This window comes from Neodiprion virginianus, chromosome 5 (assembly GCF_021901495.1).
Source record: "Neodiprion virginianus isolate iyNeoVirg1 chromosome 5, iyNeoVirg1.1, whole genome shotgun sequence".
Taxonomy (NCBI): Eukaryota; Metazoa; Arthropoda; class Insecta; order Hymenoptera; family Diprionidae; genus Neodiprion; species Neodiprion virginianus.
Genome location: NC_060881.1, coordinates 4,191,020 through 4,206,540, shown reverse-complemented (window position 1 = coordinate 4,206,540; position 15,521 = coordinate 4,191,020). Strand labels below are relative to the sequence as shown.

Here is a 15,521-nt window from a genome sequence, read left to right as displayed (position 1 = left end):
ATATTAAATTAAACAGGTTACGACTAACTACGATGTAGATGTAGTAACTTGAAAAACGCAGAGATCTTACTCACGTCCGCCTCTCATTTTCACCCTAATAAAGCAACGTTTTAGTAGAATTAATGACAATCATTAACTTGAGTAGTCGCATAATTATGTAGTAAGAATGGTGAAAAGTGTGGTTTTTGACATGAATGGATCTATATATCATGAACGTCAGGTAACACAATGAGAAATACACTTTATTTTACACTAATTTTTATCATCCCCACTTCCTGTCACACTGTATACAATATTCTGTTTACAAATGACACAGGTTAAAGAGCTCTGTGCTTTACACGCCTTGAACAATCTATTTCAAGAGCACGGATTTACGAAGCAAGAATTAGATCAAATATGTTATAGTCTGAGCCCCGACGTTTGGATAAATCCGCACAAATCTTTACTGGGACTTGGTAATTATGATATCAACGTTATCATGGCTGCTTTACAAAGAAAAGGTCACGAGGCTGTGTGGTTTGATAAACGCAGGTAATATTTTGCTTCTTCTCAACCTGTTGCAATAGTCACTTTTGTTGATTTTAAGGCAATCAATTTTTTCAGAGATCCAAAATGTCTTTGTCTCGATAATATTGAAGGCTTTATATTAAACGTACCCACGGAGTATAAGCTAGGATTTGTTTTGCTACCACTAAAAAGACGGCACTGGGTCGCCTTGCGTAAAATAAGCGGCACTTTTTACAATCTTGATTCCAAACTTGAGACGCCACAACTCATCGGAAAGGTTAATATATACTTTTTTCTCCTAATTCATATTAGTGTTTAAGTTTACTACTCATTTTTTAACACTGCCCTGTACTGCATAGTATCTATTTCCTTCAACTAATATCTATACTTTACAGGATAATGAATTGATAGCATACTTAAAGGAGCAGATCGATAGCAAGGAAAAGGAATTGTTTCTTGTCGTGTCTAGAGAAGTGGACAGCAAGCAAGGGTGGCTTATGGACCCATATCTTCAATCAAAGGTACAAAATGATACCGATCAAGACTCAATTCAATACATCGAAGACAGTTTGCCTTCAGATATTGATTTGCAGGACAATGCAACTGATAAACGGGACTGCCAAAGTTGATAAAATGTGAGATTTATTGTCACACACTTATCGACTATTGGTTGTTTTTAAATAGTTTTTTGTCTTTCGATTAGCTTTTTTTTTTTACTTCGAGATATACATTTTAGAGGCTCATAGAATGAGTAATTATGTCAATAGAATAACATTTGTACAGATCACCCAAAGATTCAAATAATGAAACTGATTGAAGAATGTTGTTGTAATGTTTGAGAAAAATGTTGTGTCATAGCAACTGATTCAAGTATTTTCTGATAATAGTGATCACCATGATGTTTTAATGTAAGCTATTGCTGAAATGGGTAAAAAAAAAAGTGGGTGTCATTTCATCAACAGATTCTATTGTCGACCATGAATCAGAAAATAAGAAAAATTGAATTGATTAAAAAAAAAAAAAAAAAAAAATAAAAGACAAAACTAATAAGAAGACATAGTTTTGTGTCATATATTGTGTACATATTGTGCAAAGAATTGTGCGTTACATACGATGAATACGTAAATAATATTGAGCTTTCTCAAAATGTTGTAGAAATTTGTTTTACAATTTTAACTACATACTTTGTTTTGTTATGTTTTGATTTTGCTAGCAAAACATCAACCCATATACAGGGTTACTCAGGACTTTCGTCCCATAGGCTATCAGTGTGTTTCTTGTGAAAATCTCTGACTAAAACATTTCTTACTTCTAATAGGAAATTTCTCGTTTGCGAATCACATCTGTCTGAAATTGGGCGATCGGGTAGCAGTATTCTGAGTGATCAGATACCCCTGGATCGGCAAATATCGAACAGCTGTGATTCGCAAATGACAAATTTCTTATGAGAAATAAATAACGTTTCAGCCTATGGGGCAATAGTTCTGAGTCACCCTGCATACATTTATATATATATTGTTATATATGTATTATTTTTTGAGTTGTTGGTAATTATTTAGTGCTTGAATATTAATTTAACACATCGTTGTCTAATTTAACTGTGAAAAAGAAAAACTTGCACTATCGCGTGTTTACCATAGATTAGTTGTCATAAAGCTGTCTAGAATATAAGTCAAAATAACTCGTAGTGTCATTCTAACAAAAGTATAAACATGCAAAAAATTTGGCAAGCTAGTTTCAGTGTTTAATATTAATTGATTATCTTGATGTTTTATGTGCGAGTTCGTTAGCAGAAATAATTTTATATTTACCAAAACACAGAAACTTTAGGAGCTTCTGGATTTAAATTCAAGTGCTTACATTCATTTACACATGATAGCACATCAATTTTATAGAGTGAGTCGCTTTATTCGTCAATGCGTTTATTTCTATATATGTATATATATACATATCTGTATAGAAATCTGACTCAATTGATGATGCATAAAACGGAAGTAACACAGAGCACCCAGTACGATTTATGATTTTAATAAATATTAGCTTGTATTGAGAATTGAATTTCATTTAAAATGGTTCGTTGAAGAATGCAAAGGGCTTTACTAGATTGAAATATTTGTTTTCCCGAAATGTGGAATTGATTGGTATTCATTTCAGAAAATTTTGATTGAAAATTAAAATTAATGAATTGCAAAATATGTGGTTACATAAAACAAATGGTCCAATTCGAAAAAATGGAAAGCAATACCGTAAAGTAAGATGTAATAACATTTCAAATAACAGATTTCAAAGTATGAACTTATTTGGATATGGAAAAATAGAGAGAGAAAAATGGCATAATTCTTTTGAAGTTGCATCGACGTGATTACCTTATATTATGGATATATTTATTAATCAGAATTGTAATCAGGGATGTGAAACATAAAAGAGAATGATATTAACTTTTTTTCCGAACTAATGCAACATACCTGTATATAACTGGAAGGTAATGTTAGTAACGTGATAATAACACTATGTAGAATAGATGAGAAACCGAAAAATATTTGTAATTTCGCATAATACACACAAACAGTACAATTTTAATTCTTAGATAGATTTTTTGAGTAACACTTAATAACACTCGAACTCAAAACTTGTTGTTCTGGCATGAAATATGTGTCGATTTACTTCAGTATTGTACCACATATTTATTTCATATGATTTTAATTTGTAAATATATTTCAAATGATAAAGATGTTTATAAATATTAATATATTGTAATTGCTAATACAAATCATCCAATTTTGTTCTTTACCTTATACCAATTTGGAGAATTACCTACTTAGTTATTAGTTGTGCCATTCTTGTGGAACATTTCACCACTTAATGGCAAGTGCCGTATTCATCTTCTCTATTTCATGATACTGCGTATGGAGGAAAGCAGCGGATTTGTCGGAGTGCTCGCCTTCAAGCCATGTAGTGTACAAACTTAATGTAACACAATTTTCTTCTGGTTTACTTAAAGGAAGACTGTGATAAACTGTTTCAAGTTTAGCGGCCAATTCACGTGGCTGTGAACCATCCTGAGGTCGTATTTGGGCTCCACCGTTGAGGCAGCCTATAAAGATGAGAAAAAAGCCAAGTTTTAAGAAACGAATATTGAAATATGCTTTGTCGCTTGAATGAGACTTACCTGAAGGACAGGCCATAACTTCAACATAGTGATACGGAGACTTCCCTCTTTTAAGTTTCTGAACGAGGTTTTGAATGTTTTTGAAGCCATTGGCAATAGCGAACCTCAGTAAAATCTTTCCATCTTTTTCCAAAACTGCCTCCTTGAAATCTGGATTTCTTAGATTTTTAAATTCAACAGTAGTATTGGCTTCTTGGAAAAGATGATAAGCGGCGTACTGGAATATGAAATGAGCATAGCCACCTGATCCCGAGCCTTGATGTCCCCAAAGTATTTTGTCAGATTGTTCTTTGTTGTATGCACCAAAAGGTCGGTCTATTTCACCACTTTCAACATCGTTCAATGACACTCCCTGACTAATCAACATGTTTTCCAATTCAACTGAAAAAAACAAAATTCATAATCACGAACAATGAAGATGAATAAATTCACAATAATGCATCTCGACACGTTTTACTAATATTGCATACTTGACGTAATCACGCAGTCGACGTCTCTGGTCTGCTTAAGTTCATTGTAAAAATCTTCTCGAGAGGCTTCCAATTTTTTATCATAACAGGGCATCACGCTGATGTGATATACTCGCTCAGGAGGTAGCCCTTTGTACTCGGCCAAATGGTATTTGACCAAAGAACCCATTACTTGTTGTGGCGATTTTGTCACACTTATATAGGGCAGTATAAAATTTCCGTGTGTCTTTTCCGCGTAACAAACCCAGCCTAATTGTACAAAGAAAGAAATTACCTGGATGGATTATAATAATAAACAACTGTCGGAATTTTTAGTCACAGTATTCGGTAAAAAATAAGCTATACCTGGACAAGACGAAGCCAGCATCGGTATTTGACCTTTGACATTATCCTGAGAAGACTTATATCTTTCAATAAATTCTCTCGCTGATTCCAGCAGAGAAAAATCATCTGCTGCAGTCATGTCCAATATCATATCTGCTCCCAATTGACGAAAATGACCAGCTAATTTCCGGGCAGCGCTTTCTGGATCCAAACCATAACGCTCGGCTAGCGACAAAACTGGCTGTACTGATAAACTCACTACGATGAATCTCGCCTCTTCTTGTTTTCCATTCTGTGAAATATCAAAACGTTGTCATTAATTTGAGAATAGATTGTGACCAACTTTTCATCGACTCTGCCTCCATTCGAGAAACAAGGAGTACGATGTAGATATAATGCATTACCTCTCGAAAGTTCTGATTTTCCTGTAAGACCCTCAGAAGTTCCTCTTGGCTCTGCTGAGTAACAAGAACGCTTTCGGCCGATGTTATACAGCCGCTGCAAGCTAAGCAGTCAGCTAAAGTGATCTCGACTTTTTGAAGTTTTTCCGAAGTACCAGACTGTGATAAAGAAATAAAAATAATTAATTGGGTAGACATGCTTGGTTCAGTTTCGGAAGTGTGAAAAGGTGATTAGTTCTAACTATATAAAAGGACAGCATTTATAATATTCATTATTAACAGACGAACCTCATTTAATTCTACATACGCTCCGTCTTCCTGTATTTTTATTTTAGCCCCTGTCTTAGCCTTCGACTTTGGTATTTCAATTGGTTTTATACACTCCTGTAAAACAAATTCGAATTTAGCGCCTATTTTTATACGCTCGAGAAACTGGACATGCAAATACAAAAGTTTAGGTGATATTCTACGGGAATAAAATATTTTTAAACTTACCAGTGACGGAGTTATGAAATCGTCTAAATCCGTCAATTGCAGAGCACCACTAAATCGTGATGCCATGTTTTAAAACTTTATATTGAAATCAGTCGGAATATCAGGTGTATACTTCGCAATACATCAATGACTATCACTTGCGCACACGACAACCTTCGTGATTTTCCCAGTGTACTTAGCGTCAAGCTAATGTTACTTATACAATACAGTAATAGCTCGGTAATCGCGGGTGGCGCCACTTTACACTTTTAGGAGCAACAATGACCAACAGTGGGAAAGAGCGTTTTCGAATCCATCTGGTGGCAAATAATACACATTGCAACTCTGAATACAATTCATCTGGATTCGCATTGATTTGAGTTTTGTAAAAGAAATTTGTCATTATATTTTGAAATCTACACACACGGTCAAACTCTTGCAATGAAATAAACTGCAACTGTAGTCAATAACAGCTTAGACGCAACACAATTGCTTGGCTCTTTTTGACCATGAATTGTATTTTGCTTACGAGATAAAATTAAGGAATTTGATTGTTTTAAATTATAGATATATTACGAGTTCTCGAGCGTTGACATTCCGCATCAATATATACCTGTATATGAACAACAATCTAAACGGACAATATTAAAACACAGCGTGCGATGTCGCGATTGCGCCGGCGCCTGTTCTTTCACCATTCACGATGACGAAATCGAGTGCATAGATACGTGGGGGGTGATTCTTCCTCCCTGTTGCCTTGGGAAGTAAATATTTTGCCTCCTCCCTTTCTGCCAAATGCCCAACGCCCCGTTTCCTACTTGACATCTGATTTCACGACTCCGCATGAGTCACGAGCGCAATAATTTTGCCCCAATTTCGCCTGCTTCACGGCAATTTTCTCTGCATCGGTGTAACACAGGTATTTCGTCGTGTGTTGCCGCACATACAATTAATAGTGTAATGCAATTATAACTACGATTGAGATTGAATTATAAAAATAAACAACAGAACGATGACGGAAGTCAAGAAGGACGATGTCGTCAAAATACTTCATACGTATCCCTTGTGTCGCGTGAGTTTCAATCCCCATTCAATTACAAATATCTAAACGTAATTATAATGTATATTAAACTTTTCTCGAAAATAAAAATAAACATATTCGAATCATATATTCGAGCAATTGATTTCTTCTCTAATTTTGATGCAACGTCTTTGCATCTTTTTGTGTAATTAGAAATTAAGATTAACAAATGAACTTAGAATCAAGTGTATAATATGGAATTCAAGTTTAATTTTCACAGTCGTTCAATAAATAAACATTTTCAGTGGAAATTGAAGTTAATGGGGCATTCTTTTATTTTTATTTTTGTTGTTTATTGTTTGTTCCAACAGAAATGTGACATGAGCGACGAGATGAAACAGGAAGCGATGGAGTTATGCGTAACGGCAGCCGAGAAGTACGCGGATAATTACGAGAGTGCTTCGAAAATGATTAAGGAAACGATGGACAAAAAATTTGGAGCATCCTGGCACACGGTAGTGGGTGAAGGATACGGATTCGAGATTACCTATCAGCTAAAACACCTTCTGTACATGTATTGCGCAGGAAATTTAGCTATTTGTATATGGAAATCCGCGTAGCCATAACATTAAAGTCTATCTTGATAACGGTATACTAATGCTATCAGTTAGACAAAAAAGCTACATCACCATCCTAATCACAAGCAATTGATAAAAAATGTTTCTAAATGTGCTAACTCTGTGAGATGAGTATTGGCAATATATTTAAAGATGTATTGACGTTGTAATTCGTGTAAATGGTTTCACTATAGATTATAAATATTCTCGTTCCTATTTTTTCAACAGATTAATACCGATCTTAATTGGTTTTCATATAGGTACTTTATATGTTGCAATATCGTGGTTTGGAAAATTTTTACGATCGATAATCTTTACTATAAAAATTGACGATAAATCGATGTTCGAATGACTGATTAATAATAGTATAAGTACAAACAGACTATGGAATTTGATTCTGAATCTTTGATTTAAATTTCTGTGAGTATGTAAATACACATGTGAGGAATATGACAAAGTTCGAGAAACATCAGATCTAGTCAATTATTGAGAATTATAAAAAAACAGTTAAATGAAAAAGACTACACTTGTGTAATATTAGTTAATATCCCAAATCTAGTACCGCCTTTAATTTGCGTCCACTGAAATTTCAAATAGGAGATACGAATGGTCAGAACACCAGTTTCATAATTTATGATTATAATAAGATTGCAATAATATTTATGTATAATACCGGAAATTGTCTCATTATAAATACATACATGAGATGTAACAATATTTGTGGCCTGATTGAAAATATATTCATCAAATTTGAGACACTGTATTTGATTCAAACTCGATTTTTAGTTGAATTAATTCTATCAATACCTTCAAAACCGATAAACTTATTTGTATAACAAGTTTTTAACGCTGCGACACAACAATATAAATGCGTTCTAAATAATCAAGCTGGTACGATTTTGTTTTTGTATAGATGTAAATAAAATTTTCCAGATCTCCGTTTGTATTATTAACGCGCTTATTCGTATGAGTAAAGATAAAAAAATAAACCCAATAATAGATTTTAAACAAGTTAGGAAAAGCCAGTGACCGTCCTCCAAATCAGAGCAGCAAGATTGCCACCTGTGTACATGTAGAGTAAAGTTTTTTCTTGATGAGTTACAGAAAAACCGTAAGCCTCGCCAACTACAACTTGAAACGGAGGACTAAATTTTTTATCAAGACTTTCTTTGATCATTTTAGCAGCATGTTCATAATTATCAGCATATTTTTCTGCCGCCGTTGTGCACAACTCTAACGCCTCCTGTTTCATTTCTTCTGGCATATCGGTTGTCTGTAGAAAATTAGAAGTTAAATAGAAAATGAAAAGAAAATATTTTAGAATTTCATGTCGTGAAAACTATCATCTATTTTGACATCAGGAAATGAGCACGTGTTTCTCTCTTTCATGTTATCCTAAAACGTACCTTGCATAACGGGTACGTATGTATGATAGGTTGCAGAAGCTCTTTCATCACTTCTCCTGCCGACATTTTTGCAGTTTTTAGAAATTAAAACTATATTTGTATCGTGTATCAGTATTTAAAATAAGAGATTATACACTCATTGCGTCAGTAAGTCGCAGAATAAAGTTTCGCATAAAAAATGAATAAATCGTTTCAAACAAAATATGAAAGCTGACAATTGTTTTTCTTTTATTACGAACCAACGGCAACGACATTCTAGTATCTTTTTCCATTTTTTGGTTCATGTCTACTGTCATTATTTTTCAGCAGCGTAAACGAAGCTGATTGACGTGTGGATGTACAATTTTGATAGAAGTTGTATTAAATATATTAGCTTTGAGAGGTAAGCTTAAATGTAGAGGATTAACGAACGTTGAATGAAAACTCTCATGTAATAATTTTGTTAATCAGTAAATATATGTATATAGTATGTATTTATATGTAATTTGTCAACTCATTCAAAATTTCAATGAGGATAAATACTTAATATTACTCTTGTCGATGTAGTACAATAATAATATTATAAAATTAGCTATACAGATGTTATATATTGTATTTTCTTCATTATTAAATAAATTTAATATTAAATGAAAAATTACTTCTAAAAATCGCAAATATTCTAAACAATAAATTTCAACACGTTCAATAATTATGTCATTAGACAACCAGTAAAATTCCAATGGCAAAGGGGATGCATAATATTACTAAGCCTACGTCAGTTCGCATCCTCTGAAGCCACATCAATTAACTAAACATTGTGTAATATAAAGCACCAATAGCATTCTTTTATTGATACTGAAAAACGTTATTTATATATATATATACATATATAGATGTATATGATTATGTATATTTTAATAATAAAAATATTTCCTTAATTGTATTTAATACGGAACACTTTTTATCTTTAATATATTCTATATAAAAATTTGAACCTGAAGCAATGCATCAGGATTCTGTTTAACGGTACACTAAATATTTTTTAAATGGATTCTTCAGCTGCACATTAAATACTATTGTTAAAAGCATGAATAAATGCAATAAATATCTTTGTATATCCAGGCACATTCCTCTTTTTTCTTATCGCTCATTAAATAATTTAAATGACGTAAAAGGTCGCGTAAAAAAAATTAACGATGCCTTGATGAAAAATTGATTGAAGAAATATTTCTATTCAAAGAATGAAGATAATTCACATTGGAAACAAGTTGCATTCAATGATTCGAAAAAAATGTCAAAACTCGTGTACTTCAAAATAAAAACGCAGGTATATGTAAAGATGAAGAAATTGCAACGACTATCGAATTATGAGTTGAATATAAAAGATCAATGAAAATAACACAGATAAAAGTGGAAAGAATATAGCTTAGACGGAAGAAATTGATACGCAACTGTATTGAACTATATATTTGTCTTAAGAATTTGTTAGTTATCTAGCTTGCTAGATGTAACATAACTATTTAAACTTGTGAACTATTTTATATGCTTATTATTGCAGTCTTTTCTTAATATACCATGTTATTATTACGTACATATTAAGTTTGAAAAGATTTTACTTGAATTTTAAGGTTGCGCATAAGTTTTGGATTTGAACTAAATACGATTTGGCAATATCTTTTTCTTTCAAAATTTACACTAATCGGTAAACCGAATTCCAGGCTCTAAATAGATTCAGTCTTTATAATTGATATTAATGATTAAAATAGAAATGACCTACATCGAATAAACTTTTAAACTATGAAAAAGATGACATTACGTTACTCGCGTGATATATGATACAGAAATCGTATACTTTGTTAATTTGATTTGTGAAATGTAAGTATATGATTAACCATTCGAGCGTTGAGAACAAAAGTTATTCACAAACTGATAAGCTGTATACGTATATTACAAATTTCATGAGCATATGGATATTATTATCAGTAGTGATTTACCTAATGCAGCTATAAACAAACGTTCGCTACAACAAATTTTCGAGAATTGCACAACTTCCTATCTTGATTTACCTTTGATAAGTTTTATAGAAATTAACCTAATTCAGTATCAACATACCTGAAATTGAGTGACCAGAAGTTTTGTGGCTTTAGCTATGTCGTAAGCGCACGAGCGTACTTGTTGAAGACACCGATCCATGTGGTCTGTATCACTTGTGCACCTTTGTAGTCCTGCGCATTCCGCTTGAAGTCTACCTGTATTACCATTTAATTGACGTAATGCCGATCTTACGTTATCCTCCATTGGATTCTACAGAAAAAGTGTTGAAATTATAGTATCAGACACAACCATGATTAAAATCAGATAAAGACCAAATACTAGCCGGTGGAAATATTGCGGTCAACTCAGCAACTGCTACGCGAATTTTTTCAGCGCAAGGTACGAAAGCTTCTCTGCAACTGGGTTCCTGCATAGCCATCCACAACTCTTGAATACGTCTTGTAACTTGTTCTGTTCTTCTAGTTACTTCCTCGCTAGGAGGAAGACTCACAGTACCACAGTCCCACAGACTTTGGGTTGTATTTGGCCGCGGTAATGCTTCAACCTCCCGTTTTGCCTAGATTCATCAACAAGTTTTGTGGTGAAAATTACATCGTGGTGACAAAGTTCCGATTCCCATAATCTACTAATGAAAATCCTCTCATGCATACTTGATTATTAGCCGTAGACCACGGGGAAGACTTGCGAAGACCTTCTCTGGTTTCGTACATTGATGCCGGTCTTTGACTACCTCGAGGTGTCAGGGTTTTTACATCTAGGATTGGTTCTGATCCCAGTTCTCGCTCACCAACCACGTGTCCATTAACCACAGCATCTTCTTGAAGTCTTGATTTGAGAGGTGCCTGTAGCAAGAAATATATTATCCACTTTCAAAATGCGAACACAGTTTATTGAACGTCGTGCATGTATGATGAGATTGATTAATAATATTTAATCATGATAAACAAATTTGGTAAGCCTTCTACTTTCGAATCTTGTGATCGATTTCAACCGACTTTTGTAATTCACCTGAATCATATTTCGTAGCTCACAGTTTTCTTGCGATAATCTTTCGACGGTGGACTGAAGAGAACGTATTTCATTGCGTAGGTCACGAATTGTTGAATCGGAGAGGGTTAGTTGCTTCTTCAGAACTTCGACCACAGACGGTAAGCCCTTGGCCATTGGAGCGAGAGCTTTCTAAATAAGAACATTGCGTTTCCATAATCATATACGTATGAAGGAAATTTTACAACCACACTGATTAAGTTTGACAAGTGTATTACGATTAGAAACTGTGTTAGGGCAACATGAATCCTTGCAGGCGACGAGCTAAGATTTATTAAACTCAGCATGTACTCATTTACGTATCTGATTAGAATGTGGATTAGGATTAAATGATCAGAAAATTTTCGCAACAGCTGTGCATGCACGAACACAGATCTGTGGCACTTGCCTAGTAACACTGCCTGCAGAAGAGCCACGTGCTCAGTCGATTCCGTATTCGTTGTTTTCCTACTACTTCAGCCACCTTTAATAAGTTTTTTTTTTTTTGTGTTTCACATAGAGATAATTGATGAAATTTATCAGAACTTGAGTAATTCCGAAGTAAGTACAACGACTGCTTCGAAAATAACACTTTATCGAAGTAAGAAGACTACAGGTTCATCAATCGAAATGAGTTACAGGTAATCGGGAATGTAAACATAATAATAATCAACTAATTTTGAATCAATTCTTTCACTGCGAACTGTGTACGTGTGGAATGTATAAGTGTGCTTAACGATTGCAATCATGTCTTATATTATGTTTAAATACCTCGTCATCCAAATTGGGAACAGACGTCTGGGCAGAAGCATTGACCACTGTAAGAGCAGCATAGTCATCATCGGAAGCCACGCTGTCATATAAAGGCTCATCGTCTGATACTTGTGATGCATGATTGCCAAAGGTCTGCTCTTTGCGAAGCAATGAAACTGCAGGATCTGTATTAAAAATCAAGATAAAATTTTACATCACCGATTATACGATTATGGGAATTTTTCAAGCTTTTACAAACCTTGTGGAGGAGTACTGTTAGTAAGCATATGTCTCTGCTTGGCCTCGGTAAGAAGATCGATGATTAAAATTGCAAACTCTTGAACAGTGAACCGCGCAAGCTTTTGTCTACCCTGATTCCTTGTCGACGATAACTGCGGGTTTACCGGCAAGAAAGGGACTGTGCATCTCTCTGGCAAAGATGCGTTGGACATCCAAACTACGATGAAGATTAAAGATAGATAAAAAATGTAAATAAGTGATGCAAACCATAAAAATTTGGGTTCATCTTAATGGAAAACTGTATATGGAGCTAATTTTATGTGCATGTAAGGAATATACTGTAAACCTACTGATGCAAAGTCTGAAAAATTGAAATTTAAGTTGCTACAGTAGCAAAGTTTTGTAGTATGGTGATTATAACAAGAATATACTTACACGTCTAGTATCTGCTAAATTATAGAACATACTAATTGCAAGTAAACACAGTATTCCATAAGCATCTATAATGACTTGATCTGATGCAAGTTGCCACCCCAACTACCAGTATAATTAAAAAAACTAATACCTAAACTAAATTTCATAGATAAAATTCAAATCGTATTTAACTCACCTCTCCTTATGATTGGCAAAATAAAAAATTCATGCGCATTAATAATGAGTAAATGAATGAGAATAGCTGTTTTGCGTTTTAGGTAAACAGCATAGTAAAAAATATGCTCTATTTTTTATGGCAAAAGGTACAGCTATGATCGCAATATAATCAATAAATCATTTTGGCCTATTGCTATTGTTATAGCTTATAGAAACATAGTCTTGAATTGTGGATAACGTGTTTGAAATTATTGACTATGATGAAAACTTAGCGATACACTATTTAAAACTAGTTCAAACATAATTTTACTCACTAGCTTCTGTCTCCCGACGATCTACCTCATCGTAAACGTCCATGGCAAGCTCTTCCAACAAATGGTTTGGTAACTGAAACGCACAAATTAGAAGCATCAAATTTTGTATTACCATTAAAGTGACATTGTTATAATGCATTTCACAAAATTCCTAATTGATGAATAAATTTGATGGAGTTGCTTACCATTTGTAACTTATTTCTAGCTTGAATAGTCATTTCATTTCTCTCCGTTGTACCCCATTGAGGTATAATAAGGTGTTGTCCTAGTCGGTGATCCGGTTTACGAGCGCATACATGATAAGTTAATCTGTCTGTAACTTCGTACATACTTTCAATGATTCGCTCGGCTAGATCCAGGTGTCCAGCCATCCTGAATAATAATATAGAATATAATTCAGCAGCTAAATTTTCATCACTTATAATATGAACGGTGAGTGAGATAGTTGTCGTTTCTTTATGAAAGTGGAAAAAAAACAAGCAGACATACTTGGCATGTTCAGCAGCTGTTTGGCCATTCGAATCCATTGTACTTGGGTTGCCGCCATTAGCTATGAGGAGTTCCAACTGTAACGCCTGTCCTGCCTTAGCAGCGACATGTAATGGTGTGGTTCCTTTCTCCTAAGAATTGCATTATCTGATCAGTATCTTTTTTTTAATTCATTAACAGTGACCGAGTCGATTTAAAGGTAATGGTTCATCAAAGTTCCAACTCTCTATGCAATGTGAATATGTCGTACTTGATAAAAGTAGTTTGGATTAGCACCCTGAGCCAATAAACGAAGGGAAGTTTCTAGATTAGCAGTACGAACGCTGCTGTGAAGCTGTCTACTAAGTTCTTCCTCGCTACAAATTTCCTCTTTACTAGGTCGCAGGATAAATGCCAGTTGCTGATGTTTTGCCTTGATGAAATCCGCTTTCACTGGGCTGCGTAAATTTGAATATATGTAAATAGGCAAAGGATTTGAAATCTCGGTATTGTCTTGACAAAGAATAACAATTATTCAGGTTTTATAAAAATAATAAGATGCTTGACAGAGAGGTGCGTCATTCTATTTATAAAGTGAATCATATTATAACAACGTCAATAATGTTTAAACCACCGCAACTTACTGTAACAGATCTTTGGGTTGAGGTTTTCGTCTGCTAATCTTAGAGTTGCTTGGATCCAACAGGGAATGTTCCCAAATGCTATTAGCACCATTGTTATTCAGGGTACGTACCATCTGTTGAAATGAACATTATCATAAGTACAATGCTTAAAAAGATCAAACAAAAACTGGTACTGTAACGCTCGTTATCACTGACCGAAAGCAAGTATGTGCTCCAAATTCCCTTGTGAAGAGACTTGATATGCGATACATGGCGTCCTAGACTGCGATGAATACTGCAGCATTCGTCGCACAATAGGATAGCCCTGTTCAAAGATGCCCATCCCGGTTCTAGTTGTATAACAAAACAAACAAGAACATCAAAGTAAACGTATAATTTGTTGAAAAATTGAAAGTATGGCAATAATATTGAAGTAAAGAAAAGACTATATCGAATTTACGCACACATCGGTAAGTGTCAATAAATCGGTAATATTGACAGTACAAAATGTAAGAGAGTAATGTCAGGAAATAAAAATCATTTGACAAGTTTTCATCAGCAACCGGAGAGTATTTCTAACCTCATGAAACGAGGTGAGATAAATACTTGTTGTTTGTTGTTTAGGATAAAAATGAAAGTGAAATTTTTAGAAGTAAATGAATGCGAGAGAGACAGAAAAAATGCGCGTATCAAGCGGTGAGATGACATAACGCCTAAGTAAATAAGTAACTAATTGGGTAAGATGATTGAGATATAAATAAAAATGATGCAGTTACCAGGAGCTCCACAGTCGGCACAAGTATCCACACTTCCTCGATGCTTTGGTCGCGCCATTATTTTATCTATGTCCACCCTTTAGCCTCCCGGGTAACACCTCTGAAGTTAACGCTGAATACGCGAGACGTCAAAAATCCATCCTTCAATCGGAAGCATGACTTTTTTTTACATACCTAAATAGCAACAATTAACGTCTAAGTAATTGTTGATGACAAATAAAAACACTGCTCAAAGACGCCATTACACTTTTCATTAATTATTTACCACCATACACATGCAAACATCCTCATATGCGTTGTGTCGATA

At 34.3% G+C, this 15,521-nt stretch overlaps 5 protein-coding genes across 5 annotated transcripts; 2 read left to right on the top strand and 3 right to left on the bottom strand.

Annotated features, from left to right (window-relative positions):
- The first annotated feature begins 78 nt into the window (after positions 1-78).
- On the top strand, positions 79-1,538 carry LOC124305668 (josephin-2). Its single transcript, XM_046765293.1, has 4 exons — positions 79-220; positions 317-531; positions 604-784; positions 903-1,538. Exons 1-4 carry the CDS (start codon positions 167-169, stop codon positions 1,134-1,136), a joined length of 684 nt encoding a protein of 227 aa, XP_046621249.1. The 5' UTR covers positions 79-166; the 3' UTR covers positions 1,137-1,538.
- A 1,424-nt stretch (positions 1,539-2,962) lies between these two features.
- Positions 2,963-5,564, bottom strand: LOC124305667 (probable cytosolic Fe-S cluster assembly factor CPIJ010948). The gene is made up of 7 exons (XM_046765292.1): positions 5,367-5,564; positions 5,160-5,255; positions 4,875-5,030; positions 4,492-4,762; positions 4,147-4,395; positions 3,677-4,057; positions 2,963-3,601 (listed from the first exon to the last, which is right to left on the bottom strand). The coding sequence occupies exons 1-7, from the start codon at positions 5,430-5,432 to the stop codon at positions 3,360-3,362; spliced, it is 1,461 nt and encodes a 486-aa protein (XP_046621248.1). The 5' UTR covers positions 5,433-5,564; the 3' UTR covers positions 2,963-3,359.
- Positions 5,565-6,032: 468 nt separating this feature from the next.
- On the top strand, positions 6,033-7,746 carry LOC124305669 (dynein axonemal light chain 4-like). The gene is made up of 2 exons (XM_046765294.1): positions 6,033-6,417; positions 6,738-7,746. The coding sequence occupies exons 1-2, from the start codon at positions 6,358-6,360 to the stop codon at positions 6,984-6,986; spliced, it is 309 nt and encodes a 102-aa protein (XP_046621250.1). The 5' UTR covers positions 6,033-6,357; the 3' UTR covers positions 6,987-7,746.
- A 249-nt stretch (positions 7,747-7,995) lies between these two features.
- LOC124304755 (dynein axonemal light chain 4-like) lies at positions 7,996-8,455 on the bottom strand. Its single transcript, XM_046763370.1, has 2 exons — positions 8,390-8,455; positions 7,996-8,256 (listed from the first exon to the last, which is right to left on the bottom strand). The coding sequence occupies exons 1-2, from the start codon at positions 8,453-8,455 to the stop codon at positions 7,996-7,998; spliced, it is 327 nt and encodes a 108-aa protein (XP_046619326.1).
- LOC124305665 (ARF GTPase-activating protein GIT2) lies at positions 8,082-15,503 on the bottom strand. The gene is made up of 13 exons (XM_046765291.1): positions 15,215-15,503; positions 14,655-14,788; positions 14,460-14,572; positions 14,087-14,273; positions 13,837-13,967; positions 13,533-13,719; positions 13,348-13,420; positions 12,462-12,659; positions 12,221-12,387; positions 11,432-11,602; positions 11,074-11,265; positions 10,746-10,979; positions 8,082-10,672 (listed from the first exon to the last, which is right to left on the bottom strand). Exons 1-13 carry the CDS (start codon positions 15,270-15,272, stop codon positions 10,472-10,474), a joined length of 2,046 nt encoding a protein of 681 aa, XP_046621247.1. The 5' UTR covers positions 15,273-15,503; the 3' UTR covers positions 8,082-10,471.
- Between the last annotated feature and the right edge of the window lie 18 nt (positions 15,504-15,521).